Source organism: Myotis daubentonii, chromosome Y, assembly GCF_963259705.1.
Source record: "Myotis daubentonii chromosome Y, mMyoDau2.1, whole genome shotgun sequence".
Lineage (NCBI taxonomy): Eukaryota > Metazoa > Chordata > Mammalia > Chiroptera > Vespertilionidae > Myotis > Myotis daubentonii.
This window is the reverse complement of record NC_081862.1, coordinates 16763874-16789136: the sequence shown is the minus strand read 5'-3', so window position 1 is coordinate 16789136 and position 25263 is coordinate 16763874. Positions and strand designations below refer to the sequence as shown.

The window sequence follows — 25263 nt, the reverse complement described above, 5'->3', positions numbered from 1 at the left end:
CCTGCTCACCTATTGAGGGTACTTTGGCTGTTTCCAGATCTTAGCTACTGTAAAGTGCACTATGAACAGAGGGGTGTTCTGATTTGGTGTTTTGAGATTCTTTGGATATATTCTTTTTTTTTTTCCTTTGGATATATTCTTAGAATTGGGATCACTGACTGGGTCAAATGGCATTTCCATTTTTAATTTTTTGAGGAAACTCCATACTGTTTGCCACAGTGGTTATATAGTCTGCATTCCCAACAGCAGTGCACTAGGGTTCCCTTTTTTCCACATCCTCAGTAGTGCAGTGCGATGAAGGCCTGGGAAGAGGGCAGGAGCAGGGTGGAGATGTTCAACAATAAAGATAAATTTAAAATAAATTATATAAAAATATATAAATAATATCCCGTTGTGTTTTAAACATGGTAGGCACTCTTGATATCTCTACTGCATGAATGAACTTAATGGTTGAGTCTGTTTTCCACCTTCCATTATCTGAGTTTATTAGTGTGTGTCATAAATTTCTAAAAGTCCCTATTGTAGGATATCACTACAATTTGGAATGCTGACTTCACCCCACATTTATTCTTAACTAATTTTTATGACTGTAGAGCTAAGAAGTAGAGGCATACATTGTGTTGGATCCTAATATCTAAGTGCTATAAATATTAATTGCTACTTTTCCATTATAGAAATGGTATCCATTATAGAAATGGTAACCTTTTCCTGAACTTTATGAATCCTTACCTTTATCTTGCCAATAATTACTATTTAAACAGATAATGCAAGTTGCAGTGTGAGAAAATATAAAGAACTTAAGCCATTAGGCCAATAAGCTCTAGCTTCAAATCACCGCTCTGCCTGTAATAAATTGGACCATATTAGTCTCTTTGACACCAAACCCCTGACCCTGCCTGTTTCCTCATGAAAGAGGGATTTATTTATAGCTCTTTTTGGGTTTTTCATGAAGGCAAAGGAAAGAGATTATATGTATAAAAAATATAATACATTGACTAAAAGAAGATAACTGTAAAATATTAATAACACTGTTTGTTACTAATGCACCTGACATGATATAGTAAATACTGCAAATTTATTTTTCATCAAATTCAAAACTAAAGATAATATTTAGAAACCAAAGTAATAAATCCTTTTGATTATTTCATTTTTTTACATTCATATTACTGATCATTTCTTAAATAATATCTTTAGATACGAGTGTGAAGAATCTTTTACAACTTTGAATGTAGATGTTAGAAATCATCAAAATCTTCTTGATTCTTTGGAACAGTATATCAAAGGAGATTTATTGGAAGGTGCAAATGCATATCATTGTGAAAAATGTGATAAAAAGGTGTGTATAGTTCAATTTTAAAAAATACATATAATTGCATTTAATAGAGCTGGAATACATAAAAGTTGTTTGTGTCTAACGTAAAAATTTACCTTTGCTCCATCTCTGCTTTTTTATAGTGGTAACAGAGGTAGTCAAGATGATAACTGATTTAAGGTTTTGTCAGGGAAATTGTATTGAGAGAAAATAATGCAGTGGACTAGGAAAAACCATTTCAGTTGGGTAATTAATTTTAGAAATCACTGTAGCTAAAAGTTGCACAGTTACTTTTCATATTTGCCCTGAAGTAAGTTGCCATTAACCAACTCCCACCTGAAGAGTTGATAGAAAATATTTTTCCCTTTCTAACTCTAAGTTATTCTCCAAGTTTAGATGAACAGAATGTTAATTTTATTTGATTACATGAGATTTTTAAGTCACTTTTAATTTTAAAAAGATCTAGCCAATAATTCTTTAGATTCAGCCAACTGATTTTATTTCTAGCCACCAATTTTGTCTATCAACAGTTTGTGTGATACATTTTTTATGGCAAATAGTAAACATTTATTTTGGCCCATCATGCTCTCTCATCTGTAGAGTATCTGCATTGGTTTGACTTGAAATGCCATTTAGATTATTACCTCTAAAGCCATTTGTCCTGCTACCCACAGCTCTAGAAAGTTTCTTCTGGGGTTACTACTTCTTTTTTTTTCTTTTTTTTAAAATATATTTTTTATTGATTTTTTACAGAGAGGAAGGGAGAGAGTTAGAGAGTTAGAAATATCGATGAGAGAGAAACATCGATTAGCTGCCTCCTGCACACCCCTCACTGGGGATGTGCCCGCAACCAAGGTACATGCCCTGGACTGGAATCGAACCTGGGACCCTTGAGTCCACAGGCCGACACTCTATCCACTGAGCCAAACCTGTCAGGGCCCTACTTCGGTTATATACACTCATAAATCACACTTTATTTTTTTTTATAAAAATAATAGAGGCCTGGTGCACGAAAATTCACGCACTCAAGGGAGTCCCTCAGCCCAGGCTGCGCCCTTTCACAGTCAGGGATCCCTCGAGGGATGTCCACCTGCTGGTTTAGACCCTCTCCCCTGGGGGATCGGGCCTAAATGGGCAGTCGGACATCCCTCTCACAATCCAGGACTGCTGGCTCCCGACTGCCTGCCTGCCTGCCTGATTGCCCATAACCGCATCTGCCTGCCAGCCTGATCACCACCTAACCACTCTCCTGCCAGCCTGATTGACACCTACCTGCTCCCCTGCCAGCCTGGTCGCCCCTAATTGCCCTCCCCTGCCGGCCTGGTTCCCTCAACTGCCCTCCTGGCCATCTTGTGGCGGCCATCTTTTGACCACATGGGGGAAGCCATCTTGTGTGAGGGTGTGATGGTCAATTTGCATATAACCTCTTTATTATAGAGGACTCAAGGCCCAGTTTATGAATTCTTGCATGGGTGGGGACCAGCTGTCCCCACCCCTTGCAGTGTGTGTCATAGCAACTGGTCATTCCAGTTGCTTAGGGTTTTATATATATAGATATATTTTTATTGATTTCAGAGAGGGAGGGAAAGGGGGAGAAACATCAATGATGAGAGAGCATTGATGTTCTAGGGATGGAGCCTGTTACCTGAGCATGTGCCCCTGACCAGGAATCAAACTGTGACTTTCTTGTTCATAGATCAATGCTCAACCACTGAGCCACACCAGCAGGGCATAAACTACATAGTTTATAGTAAGGACCTTGGTAGCACTTTTTCCAGAGCATAAGATTAAATGCATTAATATATGCAGCCCTGAGCATGTTACCTGGCTTCTAAATGGCATACATATTAGCTAGTTTTGTAGTATTTCTCTTGTTTGTTCAAATTATATTCTGTTAATTAGCATAAAATAAACATCAAAATATATGATTGATCAGTAAGCAGTAGTAGTATTGAGTCAGCTAGCTATCAGTTTTTGCATCACTAATTTTTATAATTTGCAACCAAATGAGAAATTACTTACATATTTTTGTTTGCTGTGAACATTTTGAAAAATTCAGTAGTTTGTGTTGTCATTTATTCACCTATTTGTAAATAAATTCAGATAGATCATAAGTTTTAATATATATTAAGTTGCTCTGTTGTATTTGACTGATAAAAGAACATTTTTATTTTTTATTTATTGTAGGTTGATACAGTAAAGCGCTTGCTAATTAAGAAACTGCCTTCTGTTCTTGCTATCCAATTGAAACGATTTGACTATGACTGGGAAAGGGAATGTGCAGTTAAATTCAATGATTATTTTGAATTTCCACGAGAGCTGGATATGGAACCTTACACAGTACCAGGTGTTTCCAAGCTCGAAGAAAATAATGTAAACACAGATCGTCAGTCAATACCACAGATTTTGCAGTCTGAAAGTGAGACAGCAGAAAGCACAAAATACAGACTTGTAGGAGTGCTTGTACACAGTGGACAAGCCACTGGTGGACATTATTATTCATACATTATTCAAAGAGATGATGGTAATAGAAATCGCTGGTATAAATTTGATGATGGAGATGTAACAGAGTGTAAAATGGATGATGATGAAGAAATGAAAAATCAGTGTTTTGGTGGAGAGTACATGGGAGAAGTATTTGATCATATGATGAAGCGCATATCATACAGGCAGCAGAAAAGGTGGTGGAATGCTTATATACTTTTTTATGAACGAATGGACATAGACCAAGATGGTGAGATGATAAGATACATATCAGATCTAAATATCACAAGACACCATCAGATTATGTCACCAGCCATTGAGAGAAGTGTATGGAAACAAAATGTGCAGTTCATACATAACCGAATGCAGTACAGTTTAGAATATTTTCAGTTTATGAAAAAGCTTCTTACATGTAATGGTATTTACTTAAGCCCTACTCCAGGTAAGTTTCTGGAATATAGCTTCTTGTTAATAAAGAATACTTTTTGTATCACAGACTTTTTTATTAGGCATCTATGTTTATATTTAGTAGGTTGGGGTTTTTTTAAGTTTTTCCCATAAATTTATTAGCCTTGATAGCATTCCAATTTTTTAAAAAAATATTTTTATTGATTTTAGAGAGCAAGTTAGAAGTTGAGATAGATAGAACATCAATGATAAGAGAGAATTATTGATCAGTTACCTCCTGCACAGCCCTCAATGGCGATCTAGCCTGCAACCTAGGCATGTGTTCTGCCTGGGAATTGAACCTTGACCTTCTTGTTCATTGGTCACTGTACAATCACTGTACCACGCTGGCCTGACTATCATTCCAATCTTAATATGTCAGCATTTTAGTTCAAAATCAAATATTTAAAATGCCTATACTTTTGAATAGTGATGTTCAATATTTAGAAACACAGAAGAGCTTTTACTTGTAAACAGTTGTTTTGATTCAAAAATTAGTTTGAAACATAGTTTGGTGAAGTGCTGAGATAACCACAAAAGATTGCTTTTACCTAAGATTTTATAAGCATGGAGCATTTGTTTAAACACACTTAAACAATTCTTTTTTATGTGTGCTTTTTATTCAAGGACAAGATCAGTTGTTGCCTGAAGCAGAAGAAATCACCATGATTACAATTCAACTTGCTTCTAGATTCCTCTTTACCACTGGATTTCACACAAAGAAAATAGTCCGTGGCCCTGCCAGTGATTGGTATGTGGCTTTGCCTTTTTTTTTTTTTTAATTGATTTTTTAGAGACAAAGAGAAAGAGATCAGTTTGTTGACTTATGCATTTATTGGTTGATTCTTGTATGTGCCCTGACTGTGTATCAAACCTACAAGGTTGGTGCATCAGGACAATGCACTGAGTTGCCTCTCTGGCTTTGCATTTTGTTCTTACTGTTCTTATAGTTGGCTTAATCATCATTATAGTGCTTTATTTTTCCCTAACCCAGGTAATGTAATTTCAGATGTCAAAGATAACATAAAAATCTGGTAATAATGTTGAGAGAAGTTGTATTAAATTTCTTAGTGTGCCTTTTATTTAAAGACTGGAGTCCAGATGCACAAAATTTGTGCAGGGGGCGGGGATCCCTCAGCCTGGCCTATGTCCTCTCGAAATCTGGGACACCTCGGGGGATGTCAGACTGCCGGTTTAGATAGGGCCTAAACCTGCAGTTGGACATCTCTCTCGCAACTTGGGACCCCTCGCTCCTAACTGCCCGCCTACTCTCACCTAGCTGCCCTCCTGTTTGTTCCTTATTGCTTGGCTCTCCACTCCTTAGGGCTGCCACTGAGGTGGGAAAGCAGTGGTTCTCCACCTTCTGGCCTTTAAATACAGTTCCTCATGTTGTGACCCAACTATAAAATTATTTTCGTTGCTATTTCATAACTGTAATGTTGCTACTGTTATGAATCATAATGTAAATATCTGATATGCAGGATGGTCTTAGGCAACCCCTGTGAAAGGGTCGGTCAACCGCCAAAGGGGGTCACGACCCACAGGTTGAGAACCGCTGTGGGAAGGCTCCTGCCACCACCACTGTGCTACCAACCTGGCTTCTGACTGAGCGGCACTTCCACTATGGGAGCACACAGACCACCAGGGGGCAGCTCTTGTGTTGAGTGTCTGCCCCCTGGTGGTCAGTGCATGTCATAGCAACCGGTCATTCTGGTCCTTCCGCCGTATGGGTTACTGGGCTTTTATTATATAGGATAGGATTGGCTCCTGCCTGGCCAGTGTGGCTCAATGGAAGTATCAACTCATGAATCAGAAGATCATGGTTCAAATCCTTGTCAAAGTACATGCCCAGGTTGTGGGCTTATTCCCCAGTAGGGGACATGCAGGAGGCAGCCAACCCATGATTCTCTCTCATCATTGATGTTTGTCTCCTCTTCCTCTCCCTCTCTGAAATCAATAGAAATGTATTTTTAAAATTTGGCTCCTGTTTTTATTGTATTTGTTGTCTATTTTATCACAAAATACTAAGCTTTATCTTTTACTAGAGAGAATTCTGGTTTATGTTTATAAAGGTAGACGATTTTTAAATGGTTATAGTTTCAAGTTTCTAATTATAAAAGTACTAGGGGCCCGGTGCACGAAATTCGTGCACTGGGTGTGTGGGGGGGGGGGAGTGTCCCTAAGCCCAGCCTGCCCCCTCTCACATACTGGGAGCCCTCAGGCGTTGACCCCCATCACCCTCCAATCGCAGGATCGGCCCCTTGCCCAGGCCTGACGCCTCTGACAGAGGTGTTAGGCCTGGGCAGGGGACCCTCATTTCCCCCCATCACTGGTTCTGCCCCCAGCCCAGGCCTGATGCCTCTGGCCCAGGCATCAGGCCTGGGCAGGGGACCCCCAGACCCCTCCAATTGCTGGCTCTGCCCCTTGCCCAGGCCTGATGCCTCAGCCAGAGGCATAGACCCCCATCACACTCTGATCACCTGATCGGCCCCTTGCCCAGGCCTGACGCCTCCGCCAGAGGTGTCAGGTTTAGACAGGGGACCCCCATCTCCTGCCGATCACTGGCTCTGGCCCCCGCCCAGGCCTGAGGCCTCTGGCCCAGGAATCATGCCTGGGCAGGGGACCCCCATCTCCCTCTGATCGCTTGCTCCACCCCCCGCCCAAGCCTGACGCCTCTGACCCAGGCTTCAGGCCTGGGCAAGGGGACCATCATATCCCCCCAATCCCCGGCTCAGCCCTCCGCCCAGGCCTGATGCCTCGGCCAGAGGAGTTGACCCTCATCACCCTCCGATCACCAATCACCGGATCGGCCCCTTGACCAGGCCTGAGGCCTCCGGCAGAGGTGTCAGGCCTGGGCAGGGGACCCCCAGCTCCCCGCGGTTGCAGGCTCCGCCCCTGCCCAGGCCTAACGCCTCTGGCCTAGGGGTCCGGCTCGGGCAGCGGGGACCCGCAGCTGCAGCGGCCCCGCGATCGTGGGCTCCGCTTTAGGCCCAGGCAAGGGACCCCTAGCTCCCGGGACTGCCAGCTTCGACCGTGCCCAGCTCCCATCGCTGGCTCCACCCCTACTTCCTGCTATCACTGGCCAGGGTGGAAAAGGCGCCTGATTCTCTGATCATGGGGGCCGCCTTTGCCCTGCCCCCCAGCTCTTAGCTGCCCCCTGGGTTTCCGATCACTGTCAGTGGCAGGGGGCTTCTTCCTGCTTTCCCTATCGCCTCCCTGCATTGTGCCTACATATGCAAATTAACCGCCATCTTATTGGCAGTTAACTGCCAATCTTAGTTGGCAGTTAATTTGCATATAGCCCTGATTAGCCAATGAAAAGGGTATCGTCGTACGCCAATTACCATTTTTCTCTTTTATTAGTGTAGATGGAGGACATTATAATACCTTGTTCTAACAACTATTTTTTAAAATATATTTTTATTGATTTTAGAGAGGAAGGAAGAGTGAGAAGGAGATTGAAACATTAATAATGGGAAAGAATCATTGATTGTCTGCCTCTACTGGGTATCAAGCATGTCCCCTTGACCGGAATTGAACCTGGGACTTTTCAGTCCAAAGGCTGATGCTCTATCCACTGAGCTAAACTGGCTTGGGCTCTAACAACTATTTTTAGCACCATTCAGATTAGAAGATGTTAAGGAGATAATCTGGATAAAGAAGAGTTTGATAATTTGTATTCACCTACACAAGTTCTCATTTAATTCATTTTGTGACTAAGATTAACTACATCAAGTCACAGACTGATAGTTGTATTTCAACCAGCCATGACCATTAATTATACAAAAGATCTTTCCTCTTTATTTGGTTTATTAAATAAACTCGTTGGGCCCCAGCCAGTTTGGCTCATGGATAGAGCGTCGGCCTGTGAACTGAAAGGTACCAGGTTCAGTTCTGGTCAATGGCATTTTCCCAGGTTGTGGGCTCAATCCCCAGTAGGGGGTGGTGTGCAGGAGGCAGCTGATCGAAATTTCTCTCTCGTCAGTGTTTCTAACTCTCTATCCCTCTTCCTTCCTCTCTGTAAAAAATCAATAAGATATAAAAAAAATATATATTTAATTAAAAAAAAAACTCTTTGGATCACTATGGTAATCAGAATGAAAGCACATAAGTAAAAATTTATTTTATTTATTTATTTGTTTGTTTGTTTGTTTATTTTAGGTATGATGCATTGTGCATTCTCCTTCGTTACAGCAAGAATGTACGATTTTGGTTTACTGATAATGTCCTTTTTAATGTTTCAAATCGCTTCTCTGAATATCTTCTGGAGTGTCCTAGTGCAGAAGTGAGGGGTGCTTTTGCAAAACTTATAGTATTTATTGCACATTTTTCGTTGCAAGATGGTCCTTGTCCTTCGTCTTTTTCATCTCCAGCACCTGCTAGTCAGGTAATTAAAAATATTTTTGTATTTATGATATGCTTACAAGTAAGTCTGATTTCTGCAAGGTCATGTCAATAGACATAGATATCTGCTTATCATATTTATCATATATAAATCCAAGCATACATTATTGAGTTCATTAAAATTGTTTCACAGTAATGAGTAATGATTATTGGGCACTTCAAAAAACATAAGGAAAATTTCTTCTGTTTATTCTGTTACTTGTAGTTGTGTATAAGTCTTCAGATTCTATATGTTCTGTTAATTTGACTTTTTTAAATATTTTTTTATTGTTGATAATATTACAGGTATCTCCATTTTCCCCACTTCCCCTGCCCCCTTCCCAGCTCTTACCCATCCCTCTAGATCAGCGGTTCTCAACCTGTGGTCGCAACACCTTTGGGGGTTGAACGATCCTTTCACAGGGGTCGCCTAAGACCATCCTGCATATCAGATATTTACTTTACGATTCATAACAGTAGCAAAATTACAGTTATGAAGTAGCAACGAAAATAATTTTATGATTGGGGGTCACCGCAACATGAGGAACTGTATTAAAGGGTCACAGTATTAGGAAGGTTGAGAACCACTGCTCTAGATCTTCACTACCCTATTGCCTGTGTCCATGCATATCTACACTAATAAAAGACAAACATGCAAATTGACCGTACCTTCGCTACACCTTAAGCCACTCCCACCAGCCAATCAGAGCGACTATATGCAAATTAACCCAACCAAGATGGCGGCCGGCAGCCACGGAGCTGGAGCAAGCAGGAGGCTTGGTTGCCCCAATGATGGAGGAAGCCAAGCTTCCCTCCTGCCCACCCTGGCCGGGTCTGAGCTCCTCTCAAGGCTACAAAATTTCAATTATAGAAGGTAACTAAATCCCAGAATAAAAAAGAAAAAGCCCTGACTGGTTTGCCTCAGTGGATAGAGCATCCACCTGTGGACTGAAGAGTCCCAGGTTCAATTCCAGCCAAGGGTATGTACCTTGCTTGCAGGCACATCCCCAGTAGGGGGGTGTGCAGAAGGCAGCAGATCAATGTTTCTCTCTCATCGATGTTTCTAACTCTCTATCCCTCTCTCTTCCTCTCTGTAAAAAATCAATAAAATATATTTAAAAAAGAAAAAAAAGGAGAGGCTGGGAGCTTCCGTCGCCAGGGGGGCTTGGCCAGCCTGAAAACAGCCCTCAGCCCCTCACCCAGATTGGCCAGGCACCCAACTGGGGACCACCCCCCCCCCCCAAGGGGCCTGTTGCCAGCCTGAAAACAGCCATCAGCCTCTCACTCAGGCTGGCCAAACTTGCATGGGGTGAGGATCCCCACTGGGGGGGTGTGACCAGCCTGCAAACACCCATCAGCCCCTCACTCAGGCTGGCCAGGCACCCCAGCGGGACCCCCACTCTGATTTGGGACACCCGTCAGGGCAAACCAGCTGGCCCCCACCTGTTCACCAGGCCTCTATCCTATATAATAAAATAATAATATGCATACTGACCCTAACAGCAGAACCACTGGGAATGACATCACTATGACACACACTGACCACCAGGGGCAGACACTCAATGCAGAAGCTGCCCCCTGGTGGTCAGTGCGTTCCCACAGGGGGAGCTCTGCTCAGCCACAAGCCAGGCTGATGGCTGCCAGCACAGTGTTGGTGGTGGGAGCCCCTCCCGCCTCCTCAGCAGCGCTAAGGATGTCTGACTGCAGCTTAGGTCTGCTCCCTGCTGGTAAGTGGACATACCCGGAGGGCTGCCAGGCTGCCGAAGGGATGTCTGACTGTAAGCTTGGGCCCAATCCCCCAGGGAGTGGGCCTAAGCCAGTAGGTAGACATCCTCCGAGGGGTCCCAGACTGCAAGAGGGCATAGTCTGGGCTGAGGGGACCCTCCCCCCCACCACCACCACCACCCCGAGTGCACAAATTTTTGTGCACGGTACTTCTAGTAAGTATATAAGTTCTTTGGTTTATCTCTTCTCGTCTCCCCAACCCCACATCAAGGTATGTCAGTCACTTACTTGTGGAATCTAATTAACAAAATGAATTGACCAACAATTAAGATCTGAAGCATGAAGGCATGGGACAAGATTGACTTTTTAATGGATAAGTAGAAATTCTTTGTTAGTTAACCTTTTTTTAGTAAAAATATGCACATGATTTGTTTTGGATATTTTTTAAAATTAAAATATAGTCCGGCTGGTGTTGCTCAGTGGATTGAGTGTCATCCCATGGACCAAGAGGTCTTTGGTTCAATTCCTGGTCAGGGCACATGCCCAGATTATGGTCTTCATCCCCAGTAGAGGCGTGCAGGAGGCAGCCAACCAATGATGTTTTTCTTACCAGTGTTTTTATCACCCTCTCCCTTCCTCTCTATCTAAAAATCAATAAAAACCTTTTTTTAAAATAACAATATAAAGTGTTTGTAATTAAATCTATTTCAGCTCTTCATTCCCTCTCTTCAAACGCAATTATATTTAACTAGAGGTCTGTTGCATGAAATTCATGCATGGGATGGGTTGGGGGGATCCCTTCAGCCTAGCCTGCACCCTCTCCAATCCAGGACCCCTCAGGGAATGACCGATTGCTGGCCTGGTCACCCCCAACTGCCCCCCTGCCAGCCTGGTCACCCCTCACGGCCCCCCCACCAGCCTGGTCACCACACACAGCTTGCTGTTCAGTCGTTTGATCATCCCTCACTAACCTCCCTGCTGGCCTGGTTGTAGGCAGCCATCTTATGAGGACATGAGGGTCAATTTGCATATTATCTCTTTATTATATAGGATAAGTCACTTTCTGATATTTGTGACTAATGGAGCCACATATATGATATAATCCTTTTTTATGCAAATTGAAGTATACTACTTTGCATCTCATTGCTGACAAAATGTCTTATCCTTTACAGGCATGTGATAACTTAAACTTGAGTGATCACTTATTAAGAGCAGTATTAAATCTCCTGAGAAGGGAAGTTGCAGAGCATGGCCGTCATTTACAACAGTATTTCAACTTGTTTGTAATGTATGCAAATTTAGGTAAGAACTTTTTGTGTATTGTTTCATATTTATGTATTAAATGATAAAAGCACTTTATTTTTTATTGTGTTTTTATTGATTTTAGAGAGAGAGAAGGGAGAGGGAGAGAGAGAAACATCAGTGAGAGGGAGAATCATCTATTTCGCTGCCTCCTGCATGCCCCCTACTTGGGATCAAGCCTGCAACCCAGGCATGTACTTTGGGAATCACACCATGATTTCTTGGTTCCTGGGTCAAGGCTTACCCATTGATCCACCCCTCTTTGGATGGATGAAAGCATTTTAATGCAGTGATGACATTTTATCTTTTCTAATAGAAGCAGTATTCCATATTCATATTATTCAAAGCCATTTCATTCCTAGCCAGTGAGGCTCAGTTGGACATTTTGCAGTGTACCCAGAAGTTGCCGGTTTAATTCCCCCATAGGCACATTCCCAGGTAGGGTGCTCAATCCTTGGTAGGCAGTGTGCAGAAGGCAACTGATCAATAATTACTTCTCATCAGTGATGTTTCTGTCTGTCTCTCCCTCTCCCTTCCTCTTTCTCTAAAAATCAATCAACTATTCTTTTTTAAAAAAGGTTTGACCACTTTTTTAAAAATGCCATTACAGATTTTCTGTATAACTTTTTGTTTTGTTTTTTTGTTGCTATTAATCCTCACCTGAGGATATTTTTTCCATTGGTTTTTCAGAGAGAGTGGAAAGGGTGGGAGGGAGGAAGAGAGAGACAGAGGAAAACAAGAGAGAGAATCATTGATGTAAGAGAAACATTGATATGAGAGAGCCTCTGGCATGCACCCCAACTGGGGGTAAGGAGCAAACCCACAATCGAGGTATGTTCCCTTGACTGGGAATTGAACCTACAATCATTCAGTGTTAGGGTTGATGCTCTAACCACTGTACCTCACAGGCAGGGGCTTTCTATATAGCTTTTTTTAAAATATTTTTTTATTGATTTTAGAGTGAAAGGGAGAGGGAGAGAGATAGAAATATCAATGATGAGAATCATTGATTGGGCCTCTGCATGCCCCTACTGGGGATTGAGCCTGCAACCCAGGCATGTGCCCTTGGCTGGAATCGAACCTGGGACCCTTCAGTCTGCAGACCGACACTCTATCCATTGAGCAAAACCAGCTAGGGCAGACTATATAACTTTTTAATAGTAATTTTCACCTGCTACTTTAAGATAATACACGTATCTCTGATAGTATAGTTATTTAAGGTCAGAAACTAACTCATTTTTTTACCTCTTAATTCTCATTTTAAGAACCTGATTTTCAGGTTATATGCCCTAGTCAGAATTAGAATTCTGAGGACTAAGAAAAGAAAAATGTATTTTCTCAAGATGGTTGTACATATCAGGTTTAAGAATCACTTCCTAAAGATGTTGGCCTATCCAAAATGTTTTTGTTACAATAAAATAAATTTACAGGAGTGATAATATACATAAAATATTCACTAATAACTATCATTTTTAAGATACTGTTTTTAGGGTAGCTTGCATCTATTTTTTCTACTCAGCGGTTCCAGATTCTTACCTAAGAAAATCATGCTGTGTTATTTTATTTTGCTTCATTGTGTGTTGATAATTTATAAGTTTTTTGTCTTGTTCCCCAACCAGACTGCAAAATTTTTGTGACCAGAGCTTTGCACAGTATCACCCAGTCACTACTTACTGAATAAATGCATTGATAATCAAGAATATACATCAGAAGTTTTCTTTTTTAAAAAAACCATATTTTTATTAATTTTAGAGATAGAAGCATCAATTGGTGAGAGAGAATCATTGATTGGCTGCTCCTGCACGCCCCCTACTGGGATCAAGCCTTCAGTTAGGGCAGTGGTCACAAACTCATTAGTCAACAGAGCCAAATATCAACAGTACGATTGAAATTTCTTTTGAGAGCCAAATTTTTTAAACTTAAACTATATAGATAGGTACATTGTTATTAACTTAATTAGGGTACTCCTAAGCTGGCCTTTGCTAAGAACGTCCTCAATCTGATTGAGAGACGTTCGCTGAGGTCGACCCCTTCCAACTCTCCCATCCACACTCGTCTTGTTGTACTTGTTTCGTCTGTCTCCTTTTATTCATCCTCTCTATATGTCCAAACCATCTCAACATACCTTTCTCAATCCTCAACACTACATCTTCTTTCCCTCCACAACATTCCGTAAAATTAACTTAATAAACTTTACTTATAAAGTTTTAAATCTTAGTTAAACTATAGGTACGTTGAATAAAACTTTATATCATACTTAAAAATGATATTATTTATTGATAAAATTAAATTCCTTACAATTTACAATATTCGTAAAATTAAATCATGATAATGACTGACAAACACTAATGTGAACAATGGCCTTGCATCTGCTTGGAAAGTTTGGGTAAGTCAGGTTTGTATGTTGTTGTTTTAAATTTTAGGCACGATTCCAGGTTCTCATTAATAAGACCACTTTTCAATTTAATCTTGATAAGGTTCATGCTTGAAAATGATTTTTTGCATAAATATGTAGACACCAATAAGGAAAGAACTGCAAACGCTAGTTTTTTCAGTTGATTATATGAGTCAGGAATACTTTTCCGGGTGTTAAAAATTAACATACCTTCCTTCTCCAGGTCTTTCAAAGCAGACCACTTGTGCTATGAACTAAGTTCACATTTGTTTTTCTCCAATATTTCTGTATCAGCACAAAGGACTTTCACAGCCGCAGTTGCCTTTTTAGGAGATACACTCAACTCTGTCTCAGGTTTATCCAAGTCCCTTTCTTTGTTTAACCACGCTACTTAGAGCAGTGGCCTCAGCCCTGGCTGCTCATGTAAACCAGCTGAGGAGCTTTTAAAAAGCACAACAGGTGTCTGGACTTCATCCCCTACAAATTGAATCGGAACTCCTGTGAGTAGGGCCTGGGCACTGGGATTTTTGGCAGTTCCTTGATGAAATGTGCAGCCAGGGCTGAAGAGCCAGTGCCTACAAGTGTCAATTAGAATTGTTTGTTACCATCGCCTGAGCAAAAGGTTTCAGCAATATATTCCACTGAAATCCATCAGAATTTAACAAATGTTACTAATAATGATTTTACATTTGCTTGTCCCTCCCCAATCCTCCCACTGCAGACCCTGGTCCCCTGTCTGCTGGCAGCCTGCCACTCCCCCACTAACACCGCCAGCCCTACTTGCAACTGTTGACAGCACAGAGCAATTGGGGCTAGTGCTAGGAGTAGATGTGAGAGGTGGATGTCAGTGCCAATTGCCCCTCGGGAGCAGGGGAAGGTGGAGAAGCCCAGAGGGGCAATCGGGGGCCAGCAGCTGCTGCTAGCAACCGCTGACAGCACTGAGCAGTCAGAACCAGCACTGGGTGCCGGAAGCAGGTGCGAGTGCCTGGTGGGACCGTGGCACACAGGAGCAAAAAATTTTCAGTAACCACCAGAGGCTCGCCCCTATGATAGCACCCAGCACCCCGTCTTGCTATGGTGCCCCCACTCACCTGCTTCATCATCACGCTGTGGCCAACACCCACTATGTTCTGTGTTCTGCGGCCAGTGCCCACCATGTTCCAAGTGTGTCCCCTGGTGGTCAGTGCATGTCATAGCAACCAATTATTCGGTGGTTCCGCTGTTCGGTCTATTTGTATATTTGGTTTTATATATAGAGATTTGAGAGAGAGGGGAAGGCAGAGGGAGAAACATCTATTTACTGCCTCCCGCATATGACCCACTGAGGATAGACCCTGAAACCTGGGTATGTTCTCTTACCAGCAATCAAACCAGCCATCTTTCTATGCAAGTACTAAGGCCCACCAACTGTGCCTTCCAGCCAGTACTGAAACTATTAAATTTTAATCACTACCAAAATCCTGTTTTGTCATTTTCATTTTATTTATTTTATTTATTTTTAATCCTCAGCTGAGGATATGTTTTATGGAATTAAGAGAGAGAAATATTAATGTGGTAGAGAAACATGGATTAGTTGTCTTCTGGATGCGCCCATCCCAGTGACCAAACATACAACCTGAGAATTGAATCAGCCTCTCACTGAAATATGGGATGACACTACCAACCAACTATGTCAGGACTGTAGTTTTTATTTTAGATAGTGCTTATTCATATATTACTCACTCTTGGTCCATAACATATTCTATATATATAAAAGCCTAAAATGCTAAGTGTTCAACCATTCAGTTGACCAGTCGATCAGTTGCTATGATGTGCACTGACCTCCAAGAAGCAGACCCTCCAACAGGTAAGTTAGCTTGCTGCTGGGGTCTGGCCGATTGGGACTGTGCAAAATGGGTCAGACAAGCCCTGGAGCCCTCCCCTGGTCCCTTTCCAACCAGCCAACCTACCGCAGTCCCTCCCCTGCCAACCAGCCTCCATCATCCAGAAGTAAGTATAATAATAAAAGTGTAATATGCTAATTAGACTGGACATCCTTTCGGACAAAGCCAGGGCTGTGAGGGAAGCCGAGGTCCTGGGTGCCAGAGGGAAGTCTGTGCCGGCAGCTGGAGGAAGGAAGGCCTACTCCTGCTTGAATTCATGCATTGGGTCTCTAGTGCAATAATAAGGGGAGAGGGAATTCAAAGAGTGTCAAGAATGAGGGAGTATATAATTTTAAGAACTCTATTTTTAGCTTCAAATAAAAAATATTACAGCAAATTAAATGCTCGTGAGGACTAGCAAAATCAGAAACGTGGAAATAACAAGTGTAGGATTTGGGGTTCCCCCCCCCAAAAAAAAAAGTTTTACTAGAAAGGAAAGAGACTAGCCATTTACAAAAGACTTATTTCTCTTGAAATTTAGTTTCTATCTTTATCTTCTTAATTTATTTAGATGAGAGTTGCTATCTAGGCTTCATTAGTCTCTTTAAGATGTCTTACACAGTGTGCCTTTTTCTTAGGGTTTAGTGTAATTGGAATTCCAAAATCAATTACTACTTCACAGTTAGAATTCATTAAATCTATGTATTTTCTATTCTATTTGCATTCTACTTGCATTTCTGTGGTAAAAACAAACAGGATGAACTTTAATCATAAATATTATAGGTAGCCACATTAGATAATATTTTTTATTAGGCAACACAATTGTTTTGTTTATTTTCCTTATACATTTTTCTTTATCCTTTTTTTTTAAAGGTATGGCAGAAAAGACACAGCTTCTGAAATTGAGTGTACCTGCTACCTTTATGCTTGTGTCTTTAGATGAAGGACCAGGTCCTCCAATTAAATATCAGTATGCTGAGTTAGGGAAGTTATATTCAGTAGTGTCTCAGCTTATCCGCTGTTGCAATGTCTCATCAAGAATGCAGTCTTCAATCAATGGTAAAGTTGAAGTTCTTTTTTTTCTTTTTAATTGATTTCAGAGAGGAGGAAGATGGAGAGAGAGAAACAGAAACATTAATTATTAGAAAGAATCATGGAGTGGCTGCCTCTGCGCAACCCTCACTGGGCATATGCCCCGACTGGGAATTAAACTTTGACCTCCTGGTACATAGGTCCACACTCAGCCACTGAGTTACCATGGCCACTGAATGTTCTATTCTTCACAGTAGTTTAAAAACAATGTTATTCTTTAATTAAGACTACTTAATTAAAGTTCTGAAGGTTTATAAAATTATGAGTCTGAAGGTTCATGCTTTGGTGTTATGTTTTTATAACATTTAGTTTAAATGACACCTTTTAAAGCTTATTCCTCCCTGTTATGATAAATCCTTTATTTATGAGATGGTTAGTTTAATAATTTTAAAAATTTATGGTTTTGCTTTTTGGTGGGTTTTTTTTGGTCTTCATTGTCAGCATTTCTATTTTTCCATCTTATCAGTCTTATGTGTCTGAATCTCATCATTTTAAAAAATATTGTTTTATGGTTAGGAGATATTCTGATATATTTTGAAGTAAAAATTCAGTAATATAATTTTATGAAGAAATCTACTTACTTTTCATTGATGACAAATCTTTTATAGGTAATCCTCCTCTTCCAAATCCATTTGGTGACCCTAATTTATCACAGCCTATAATGCCAATTCAGCAGAATGTGGCTGATATTTTATTTGTGAGAACAAGTTATGTGAAGAAAATTATTGAAGACTGCAGTAACTCAGAGGAGACCATCAAATTGCTTCGTTTTTGCTGCTGGGAGAATCCTCAGTTCTCATCTACTGTCCTCAGTGAACTACTCCGGCAGGTTAGCAGAAAATAGATATTTATATTATCTGTAATTTGATTCATTAGTCCTTTATGTAACAAATTTAACCAAGTTTTACCTAATTTTAGGTTGCATGTTCATACACCTATGAACTTCATCCATACTTGGATCTACTTTTGCAGATTTTATTGATTGAGGATTCCTGGCAGACTCACAGGTAGCTACGCATTTTGCTATCAGAATATTACCTTTTTCTATGTTCTAGAAATAAATGAAATTGCCAGTAGCCAATTTACTTCTTGAAGCTCTGTTAAATGGTTTATCTTTAAAACATATGACCAAAATGAAAGAAAAGACTCACCTTCTCTCGCAATTTTATTTTTATTCTTATTTCCCCCCCTTTTTTTAAAGGTCAGTTCTTTTCTACTGTATTTGTTTCCTGTGTTTCTTTTTAAAAAGTATATATTTTATTGATTTTTCTTTTTTCATTTTTAAATATATTTTATTGATTTTTTACAGAGGGGAAGGGAGAGGGATAGAGAGTTAGAAACATCGATGAGAGAGAAACATCGATCAGCTGCCTCCTGCACACTCCCCACTGGGAATGCGCCTGCAACCTAGGGACATGCCCTTGACTGAAATCAAACCTGGGACCCTTTATTCCATAGGCCAACGCTCTATCCACTGAGCCAAACCAGTCAGGGCTATTTCATTGATTTTTTACAGAGACGAAGGGAGAGGGAGAGGGAGTTAGAAACATCAATCAGCTGCCTCCTGCACACCTCCTACTGGGGATGTGCCCGCAACCAAGGTACATGCCCTTGCTCGGAATCTAACCTGGGATCTTTCAGTCCACAGGCTGACTGTCTATCCACTCAGCCAACCGGTTAAGGCTTATTTTTTTCTCTTAAAGCTCTAGTTTTATACTTACTACTTCATTTTTTCCCCACTTAATATTTTTCACTCTACTTTTTATTAAGACAACTAGCATAGGCTTTTGATAAGTACTCAAGTTTTATTAATACCAGTTTAAGATACAGTGGATCCTTAAACAACATGGGTTTGAACTGGATGGGTCCACTTATATAAGGATTTTTTATTTTTCAGTACACACCTACATTACTGTAAATATATATTTTTTTTATTTTCTTCTCTCTACCTTTTTTGTAAGAATATAGTATACACTGCATATAATGCACAAAATAAGTGTTTGTCAACTGTTTATATTACCAGTAAACTTACTACAACAGTTTTGGGGAATACAAAAGTTATACATGGATTTTTGTAATGCTCAGTCAGGGGTGGGTATATCTAGCCCCTGCATTGTTCAAGGGTTATCTTTACTTGTTTTTTTAACTAGTTATGCTAGATAACATTTAGTTATCTAAAACTAATCCCTAGCCCTAGCCACTTTGGCTCAGTGGATGGAGCATCAGTCTGCAAACTGAAAGGTCCCAGGTTCAATTCTGATCAAGGGCACATGCCCAGGATATGTGCTCAATCCCCAGTGGGAGACTTGCAGGAGGCAGCTAATCCATGATTCTCCCTCATCATGTATGTTTCTCTCTCTCTTCCTCTTCCTTTCCCTTCCTTCCTCTCTGAAATCAGTACAAATAGATTTTACTAAAATAAAACTAATCTCCAGAATGTTAACTGCTTTTTTTAGTACATAAAGACTCAAGAATGATAACTTTTGCCCTAACCGGTTTGGCTCAGTGGATAGAGCCTCAGCCTATGAACTGAAGACTGCCAGGTTTGATTCCAGTCAAGGGCATATACCTTGGTTCCAAGTACATCCCCAGTAGCGGGTGTACAGGAGGTAGCTGATCGATGTTACTCTCTCATCGATGTTTCTAACTCTATCCCTCTCCCTTACTCTCTGTAAAAAATCAATAAAATATGTTTAAAAAAATGATAACTTTTTAAAAAAAATATATATATATATATATATTATTGATTTTTTACAGAGAGGAAAGGAGAGAGATAGAGAGAGTTAGAAACATTGATGAGAGAGAAACATCAATCAGCTGCCTCCTGCACATCCCCAGACTTGGGATGTGCCCGCAACCCAGGTACATGCCCTTGACCGGAATCGAACCCGGGACCCTTCAGTCCGCAGGCTGACACTCTATCCACCGAGCCAAACCGGTTTCGGAAAGAATGATAACTTTTGCCCTAACTGGTTTTGCTCAGTGGATAGTGTCGCCTGTGGACTGAAGGGTCCCAGGGTCAATTCCGGCCAAGGGCATGTACTTGTTTGTGGGCTTAATCCCTAGTAGGGGTTGTGCAGGAGGCAGCTGATTGATTCTTCTTTCTCATCAATGTTTGTAACTCTTAATCTCTCTCCCTACCTTTCTGTAAAAATCAATTAAAAATACATATGTTTTTTAAAAATTATAACTTTTAGTTGCTTAGGCCTTCAAATTTCCTCTCAGAAATTCTCTGTGTTCTTTGTAGTAAACTCAGCCTAAAAATGATAATACAGAAGTAGTTGCCAGCTCTTCCAGTTAACTCACTTTTCTCCCCACAGGAATTATTTTATTATGGTTTATCTTAGGAAATATTGTCACAAATTGTTCATTGTAATAACCAAAGAAAAATCTAAAAATAAATATAGGGGGGTTTTATGTTTGGATTTTAATATATATACTAGTGGCCCAATGCATGAAATTGGTGCACGGGGGTTCCCTCAGCCTGCACCCTCTCCAATCGGGAACCCTTTGGGGGATGTCCGACGTCCAGTTCAGTCCCACACCGGCCTGATCTCGCCCCCAACTGCCCTCCCCTTTCAGCCTGGTTGCCTCCAACTGCCCTCCCCTTTCAGCCTGATCTTGCCCACAACTGCCCTCCCCTGCCTGTCTGATTGCTCCTAACCTCCTGCTGTCCTGATCACCCCTAACTGCCTCTGCCTCGGCCCCCACCACCATGGCTTTGTCCAGAAGGATGTTAGGCATATGGAAGATGGCTGGTCGAACTGTTCTAATTAGTACATTACCCTTTTATTAGTATAGATAGATTATATAGGATAGGATTCTTAAATAGGGGTAAAATCCTTTTTCAGCAAGAGGAAATGCTCTTGACAGACAAAAATACCTAATCCCTATATCTGGACAGATAGCCAGCCATATGCACTATACTGCCAAACCAGTCATGAAAAAATTGAACCACTTTCTTACACCTTACGCCAAATAGCTGTTGTCCTTAAAACCTTCCTCAGCTCCCACCTTAGGTTCTGCCTTCGCAGTTTCTATGCCAGTCAGCGTCAAAAGCTCCACCTCCTAGGCAGCCATTGGCTCCTGGCACTTCACCCAGATTTGGTTCTGATTGGTTGGTTTCTATACCAGTCAGCATCTCTGGGCCTATCTCTGGGCCTGATCAGAGAGACATGGCTGATCAGCAGCCCCCTCAGAGGCCCTAAGACAAACAGAGGTGAGAGTGCTGGCCAGGAGATAAAGAGAGAAGCAACAGCTAATCAACAGCTCCTATGGAGGCTGCAGATCGGACCCTGCCTCTCTCTTTGGGCCTCTCTTTGGGCCTGACCCACAGCTCCCTGGGCAGTCAGTGCTGGGTCACCGCTCCGTCATCCGGGGCAGTCACTTCCCGTCAGTCCAGCCTTTGGTTGTTAAGGACCCTGGGTTTTTATATATTAGGATTTTTAGTACTCACCCAAGGATTTGTTTTAATTGACAGAGAAAGAGAGAGAAGCATCAATAGGTTGCCTCCCCATACATGCCCCAACCAGGGATAGAACCCACAACTTAGGTATTTGCCCAGACTGAAGATAAAACTGTCAACCTATTGGTGTACGAGACAAACTCTCTAATCAATTGAGCCACCATGGCCAGGACTGAACATATGCCTTTTTATAAGTTTGTCAAATTCAATGCTTAAATTAAGACAAATCATTACAATCTTAAATTTCACAGGGACTGAAAATGTTAGACTTCTTGAATTAATGTTTTCAAATAGTCATCTAATTCACCATCACATATTTCAAATAAGTCATTTAATGCTGTCAAAATTACATTACCCAAAATCAGTTGCCATGAAACTTATAGTCATTTAATATTTAGAACCAATTTCAGTATAATGGAATAATTGGATATTTTATAATGAGTTTGTTTTAATCGAATCTGTTTTTTAAGAACTTCTAAGCATATATTGTTTCTTATGTAACTTTCTTATTATTCTTTAAACTGATTAATTACACCCTAGTCTTGTCTCAAGCAAATAATAATAAATATATCAATACTGGAATAATGTAGATAGTACTAGACTTGTGTGAATAAATCAGTAAAATGTTATTATGAGCCTAAGCTTTAAATGTTTTGTACAATTAACATTTATTCAATAAACAGTATTTAATAGATATTCACAAACCATTTGTATGTCAGGCATTTGTTATAGTCAACAGAACAAGACAGCAAAGACAGTATTTTTTTAAATATATTTTTATTGATTTCAGAGAAGAAGGGAAAGGGAGCGAGAGATAGAAACATCAATGATGAGAGAGACTCATTGGTTGACTGCCTCCTGCATACCCCCTACTGGGTATTGAGCCTGCAACCTGAGCATGTGCCCTTGGCCGGAATTGAACCTGGGACTTTTCAGTCCGCAGGCAGAGGCTCCATCCACTGAGCCAAACCAGTTAGGGCAGCAAAGACAATATTGATTACTAGAGGCCAGGTGCATGAAATTTGTGCACTGGGGGACAAGGGATCTCTCAGCCCGGCCTGTGCCCTCTTGCAGTTCAGGTCCACTCGGGGGATGACTACCTGCTGTCAGTCAGATATCCCTCTTGTAGTCTGGGACCCCTCACTCCTTACCACCCACCACCAGCGTTGCACTTGCAAGCTGTGAGCCTGGCTTCTGGCTGAGCGGCGCTTGCCCCGTGGGAGCGCACTAACCAAAAGGGGACAGCTCCTGCATTGAGTGTTTGCCCCGATTGTCAACTTGCCTCGTAGCAGCCGGTCATTCTGCCATTCAGTCTATTTGCATATTAGGGTTTTATATTATAGGAGGATAGTAGTATGCAAAAGCAGTTGACACTAATGGATATATGGCAAAATGTTTAAAAATCACTATTATTTAAAATTGAATAAAAATAGGATATATACTTTATATTAAAATATATAGGATATATACTTTATACTTACATTAAATTATCTTTAATATAAGTATTACTTATGCATGTTATTTTTTGTCTGAAATTATTAGACTTTGAAAAATTATTGAAATTGTTTTTTTATACAAGGCTTACATTATGAATGTGTATACTGAAAAAAATAACAACTTGCCTTTTATTTGGACTATAATGACATTCTATTAAGTAAAACAAATTGTGTTAAGAAATTTTTCTAGATATTTCTGTCCAGGCACCTTTTGTCTCATAAATAATTTTTAAGTTGACTTGTTGGGGTCCAACCCCAGCAGGTCCAGGGGTCCCCAAAGGTGTGGATGGAGTCAGCGAAGAAGGAATGACACAGAGGCAGCATTCAGTTGATCAGCATAGCGAGGTTCTCTAGCCAGGTTCTAGCCAGGATCTCCAGCCAGGTTCTGTCCAGGATCTCCAGCCAAGTTCTGTCACTAGGTTCTCCAGCCAGGTTCTGTAGCCATGTTGTCTCGCTAGGTTCTCCAGCCAGGATCTCCAGCCAGGTTCTGTGTTTATTGTCTTGTTACATCTGTATGTATACCAGTTGATTTTAATCCTGTCAATTTCTAAGGGTCCCTGATCGGGTGCTATCTGTTGGGGTCCAACCCCAGCAGGTCCAGGGGTCCCCAAAGGTGTGGACAGAGTCAGCGAAGAAGGAATGACACGGAGACAGTGTTCAGTTGATCAGCAGCCTAGCCAGGATCTCTACTCAGGTTTTAATGTGGTGTGCGCATCCGGGGAAGAGGAGAAGGAGGCACAGATGGAGGGTGGTGTGACATAAGTTCAGACTAGATGGTCTGGAATGCACACAGGTGAGTCTGCGTTCTGTGGATATATACAAGCATATCCTCTCCCCCAGGTTAAAAGTACATTAGGTCCCTTCCAGGCTCCTGTAAGTAAGTTTGTCCATTTGATGAGAGCTTTAAATTTAGTTAGATCAGGGTTCCAATGTCTGTACGTTGGGGAATTTTCCTCAGAATTTACTCAGAGTCCTCAGACTTGGCTGAGAGAGTAGCTTCCACTTCTTGCTTTTCTACCATCTGCTGAGCCTCAGTTGTTAACTTCTTCAAGCTGACCCCATTTTGGTACCTCAGTCCCTTGCATAGCCTTCCTTAGCCTCAGTTGTTAACTTAGGTAAGCCCCCCATTCCCCTAGGTAAGCCCTGCTCTTGGGACGGATAGGACCCCACCGTAGGAAGAGGGTGGATAATCTTCACCAACTCCGTCCACACCTTTTGGGAACCCCTGGAACAGGATTCCCCTAGGTAAGCCCCCCCCCATTGAGAACCCCCACACTCGGGACAGATAGAATTCCACCAGGGTGCTGCAGACCCCCCTATAAAGGATAAGTAGGGTAAGAAGGTGGATAGTACAGAACTTGGATTGCAAAGATGTGCCATAGTGAGTCTAGAATAGGGGAGGGCAAACTTTTTGACTCGAGGGCCACAATGGGTTCTTAAACTGGACCGGAGGGCCGGAACAAAAGCATGGATGGAGTATTTGTGTGAACTAATATAAATTCAAAGTAAACATCATTTCATAAAAGGGTACGGTCTTTTTTTTTTTTTTTAGTTTTCTTATCAAACAGGCCGGATCCAGCCCGCGGACCGTAGTTTGCCCACAGCTGGTCTAGAAGAAAAAAGACTCCGTATTAATCTTTTAACACATATGCTTGCTATCAGAGGAGTTAAGGTTACTCCCAGTCAGACGGAATGTTTTATACAAGAAGTATGTCCATGCATTTCTGAGGAAGGGAAGGTAAATGTAAAGGCATGGGAGAAGGTAGGCCCAAGGAGCCTTATCCTTAACCCCACTGCAGCCTTTCCACCCTGGGAAAGTGCAGGATTGGCAAGCTCTCCCTGGGGTGATAGATCAGGACTCAGGTAATAGCGGAAAGCGCCAATCCTACTCTTAAAATGGATACTAGAGAGCACTTGGGGTTTTTCTTTTTAATGCCTGCTTTGGATTGAGTAAATGCATTACGTGCATCACCACAATGGACCCAGAGAAGCTCCTTGTCCCATCATTCCAAAGACTTAGAGTTGCCCCCATGACAGAAAAGTGGAAAAAAATAAGAAAAGGAAGGCTATGTAAGGGACTGAGGTACCAACATGGGGTCAGCTGAAGAAGTTAACAACTGAGGCTCAGCAGATGGCAGAAAAGCAAGAAGTGGAAGCTACTCTCTCAGCCAAGTCTGAGGACTCTGAGTAAATTCTGAGGGAAATTCCCCAACGTACAGACATTGGAACCCTGATCTAACTAAATTTAAAGCTCTCATCAAATGGACAAACTTACTTACAGGAGCCTGGAAGGGACCTAA

General features: G+C 41.4%; 1 protein-coding gene across 1 annotated transcript in view; it reads left to right on the top strand.

Annotated features, from left to right (window-relative positions):
- Positions 1-25263, top strand: part of LOC132225556 (probable ubiquitin carboxyl-terminal hydrolase FAF-X) — a 273762-nt gene that overhangs the window by 241175 nt on the left and 7324 nt on the right. Inside the window, 8 exon segments of the mRNA XM_059680650.1 lie at positions 1195-1336; positions 3500-4238; positions 4871-4994; positions 8405-8630; positions 11524-11653; positions 16784-16969; positions 17611-17831; positions 17921-18009. Of these exon segments, the coding sequence (XP_059536633.1) occupies positions 1195-1336; positions 3500-4238; positions 4871-4994; positions 8405-8630; positions 11524-11653; positions 16784-16969; positions 17611-17831; positions 17921-18009 (1857 nt within the window).